We start from the raw sequence: 3,351 nt of genomic DNA on the forward strand, positions 1-3,351 counted from the left end.
GCCGGCGGTGGGGGGCGGGGGACCTGTCGGGGCCCCCCCCCCCCCCCCCCACCCGCCTGATGACTGTTGGGACTGGATCCAGCTCACACTGCGAGTCGAAGAAGGATTTAGTCGTAGAAGAAGAATGAGTGAGTGGGTGAATAACTCATTGACCATGAACACAGAGCTCAGTGCTTCATGGGACTTTACCACAATTTCAAATTTAAAGAGCAACATGTGATCCGTCTCCATAGGTCCCTGTGAATCAACCCGTGTATAAACAGAAGTGCTAAAATGAAGGAGCGTATGGAGACACTTGCTGGCACTAGCTGCCTTTACTGAAAAAGAAAGCCAGACGCTACACATTTATAAGCATTTCTTTTTATACTGTTATTACAACTGTACCTCGTGATAAAAAACATTGCCAACAATTCTTTTTAAAACTTAAGAAATGTTTGTCGGAGCCACTGAGGTTTTCTTTCGATTGAGAAAACTCCGTTTTGTTTTTTTCCTGGGAACATCCACATAGTCGTTCGTAGATCCAGGTGCATCACGAAAGACAAACAACCTTTCACCAGTGGAGGACCTGCCCAGTGCAGAGCTGGCAGAGCCTGAAGTCATAAAGTCTCCTGCTGAGCTGTGTAATGCCTTATTCAGGCCGTCGCCAACTTTTTCTTTCGCCCTGTCACACTGTGGCTGTCCCACTGCATTTTCACCCAGGGCTGATTTATAAATCGGCTGTTGTCCTTTTGTGAAATCCTCCTTTTCTTTCTCTGCTTCTTCAGCATCATTTGGAAAAAGAAGGCGGAGTCTGGGGAGCAGTTTTTCCATCAGACTCTGCCTCTTTTCCTGGAGTCTGTGAGATCTGGAAGACAAAGACGCTGTTGTTAGTGGGATAGCAGTCTCTAAGTGCTTACCTCATATATGTGGTTACTGCAGGCCAGCCGTGGAACTCCTCTGATGAAAGGCCTATCTCAATCCAATAACAGGATCTGTCTATGACAGCTGAACTACTAATAAGACTTCACATCAGATTTTGTTTGATAGTTGAAAAGGACAGACATGTTTTGTACTTACATCTCCACTTCCTTGGTGCATCTTTGCATTTTTTCTATATGTTTATGCACCACGTCTTCCCTCAGTTTGTCAGAAAGAAGTCGATCAGATCCTGCGGCGTACCTGGTCAAAGGAGCATCAACGATATAAACCAGGTGAATGGGATAACGGCCACAAGCACAAAACTGGAAAATTAATTTCTAATTTCCACTGTATTAATGAGTAGTTATCTTTGGTCAATAATGCAAAAAATACTATTAATTCAAACACAACAAACATAAAAGTTTAGGTGGTTTGTGTTAGTTTAGCAGTTGGTTAGTTACTTTCATGCATACAGTAGTGGAGATTTATTTAGCAGTTAGTTAGTATATTAAATGGAAACACACTGCATCTGAGGTTACAGAATTATTTACACAGATGACAAAGATGTTTAGTAAATTTAAAAAAAAAAACACACATACCGGGACAAACTGGAAGGATGTCATGCACACGATGCAGCAGGAGAGCAGAGAGCAGGAACAGACGACGGAAGCAGTGGAACGCATGAAGACGATTTTTGTTTTTGTTTTTTGTTCAATATTTTGCACCAAACATCTAAATTACAAATTGGTAGTTATTCAAAATTCAGATGTACTACTTCTTTAAATATACTAGCTTTGGTTAACAGTCTTTAAATCATTTTCAGAGCAGGATGATTTTGCAACAGAAAAGCATGCATTTGAAAAACAAAACACACACACTTTGACTATTGTTCCAAACCAAAGTCATTTTCCCTTTCTCTTTATCCAGAGAACTCACAAACACAGAGACCTCATGCATTCATCTCGAAACCCCCAACTCAGCAGGGGACAGACATGATACGACTGTTCCAGTGCATCAGGAAAAGAGGGAAATTAAACGCTTTATAAAATCCTTTATCTCTGCCATCATGGCTGAGGGGAAAATGGCTCTTGTTGAACCACGTTCACAGAGTATTTGTAATTTAAAGAAGCCTGGCTGAGTTTCAGTAAGCTGTTGGAGAGGAAATGCTTTTATTTATCTCCTGACTTCACTGACCTTTCTTTTAAATCCACTGAATTACTGAAGCCAGGGACAGAATAACAAATGATTCATTACATGCACGTGAAGCTACCTTTTTTTAAATTAAAGAAATAGTGAAAAATAAACTTCAGTTGATTGTTGCACAACTACTTAGTGAGATAATCTCACTAAGTAAACATTAGTAAAACATTTCTTTAATTATAGGATGGTTATCTGCCAGTAAAAAGTCAATAAGTGAATGAATATAAATATTATCAGACGGAGCTTAAGGCAAGCACACTGAAAGATACACAAATCCTGGCTTACACGAGTCTTTAAAAGAAAAACTGTATACTGACTGGTGTTCAGTGAGTCAAACAAATTTACTTAATGTGACTCCACCCTGTATTAATCACCTTAACAAGAACGTTCCCTTGTGCATAAATACCAAAGACGTACTTACCTAACGGGTTCTGGCTCTTTTGACGAAGTAACCGGATGCTGTTTAGGGTAGAGCGCATCAGTGATGGAGAGGAGTTCACTCTCGGGCAGTGTGGGGAGAAGGAGGCGCAGGATCTCCAGAAGAACCTCAGCAGACAACTGGCCCTGCTTCACCAGCTGAGATGCAAATTCCAGATCCTGAAAATTTTAAAGGAACACAGTGAAGTGTCTTATTCAACATCTGAGCATTTAACTGAATTGAACTTCTATTGCAGACTCAAATATGGTCATCAAGTGAGAACAAGATGAGATAATAGTCACTAAAATAAAAATCCTACAAATTTAAAAATATTTGAGCAAACATGGAAATGGATTACTATGAAAAAAAAATCTGTTGGCTCTGAACATCACCACCACATCATTTTTCAATGTGCCCAAAATATTATTTCAATGCAATGCAACATGAACTGTCTCTGAATGTTTTTATTCCAATTTTCACTTCTGAATCGTTGAGCACTTCATGGTTCATCCATACATTCCTGACATTAAAAATAAAATATAAAATAATAATAGTGTAGCCTCACCTGGTCGCAGTTAGCATAAAGCCTCTTCAGCTCCATTTGTTCTTTTAAATCTTCTATGGCTTGGTTGTTGGCAGTCCTTTCCTCTAAGCTGAAAACAACAGATTGAAAACAATGAATACAGGACCAGTATCAGCCTACAGAATTCTCTACTTCTACATAACACCAATATGACAGCTCACCTCTCAGTCAATATTGCTGTGACCTGGTCAGACTTGTAGAGCGCCTCCTGGAGAATGGATGTCATCCTGCAATCCTGCTGCAGCTGAAACAC

At 40.0% G+C, this 3,351-nt stretch overlaps 1 protein-coding gene across 1 annotated transcript in view; it reads right to left on the reverse strand.

Annotated features, from left to right (window-relative positions):
• Positions 1–344: 344 nt before the first annotated feature.
• The window catches only part of LOC103386250 (limbin), a 10,333-nt gene continuing 7,326 nt past the window's right edge, over positions 345–3,351 (reverse strand). The window contains 6 exon segments of the mRNA XM_025060239.1: positions 345–844; positions 1,057–1,158; positions 1,497–1,505; positions 2,519–2,694; positions 3,081–3,168; positions 3,260–3,351. The exon segment at positions 3,260–3,351 is cut by the window's right edge and continues 23 nt beyond it. Of these exon segments, the coding sequence (XP_024916007.1) occupies positions 424–844; positions 1,057–1,158; positions 1,497–1,505; positions 2,519–2,694; positions 3,081–3,168; positions 3,260–3,351 (888 nt within the window). The 3' untranslated portion in view covers positions 345–423.

Source organism: Cynoglossus semilaevis, chromosome 11 (genome assembly GCF_000523025.1).
Source record: "Cynoglossus semilaevis isolate Cse_v1.0 chromosome 11, Cse_v1.0, whole genome shotgun sequence".
In the NCBI taxonomy this organism is placed as follows: domain Eukaryota; kingdom Metazoa; phylum Chordata; class Actinopteri; order Pleuronectiformes; family Cynoglossidae; genus Cynoglossus; species Cynoglossus semilaevis.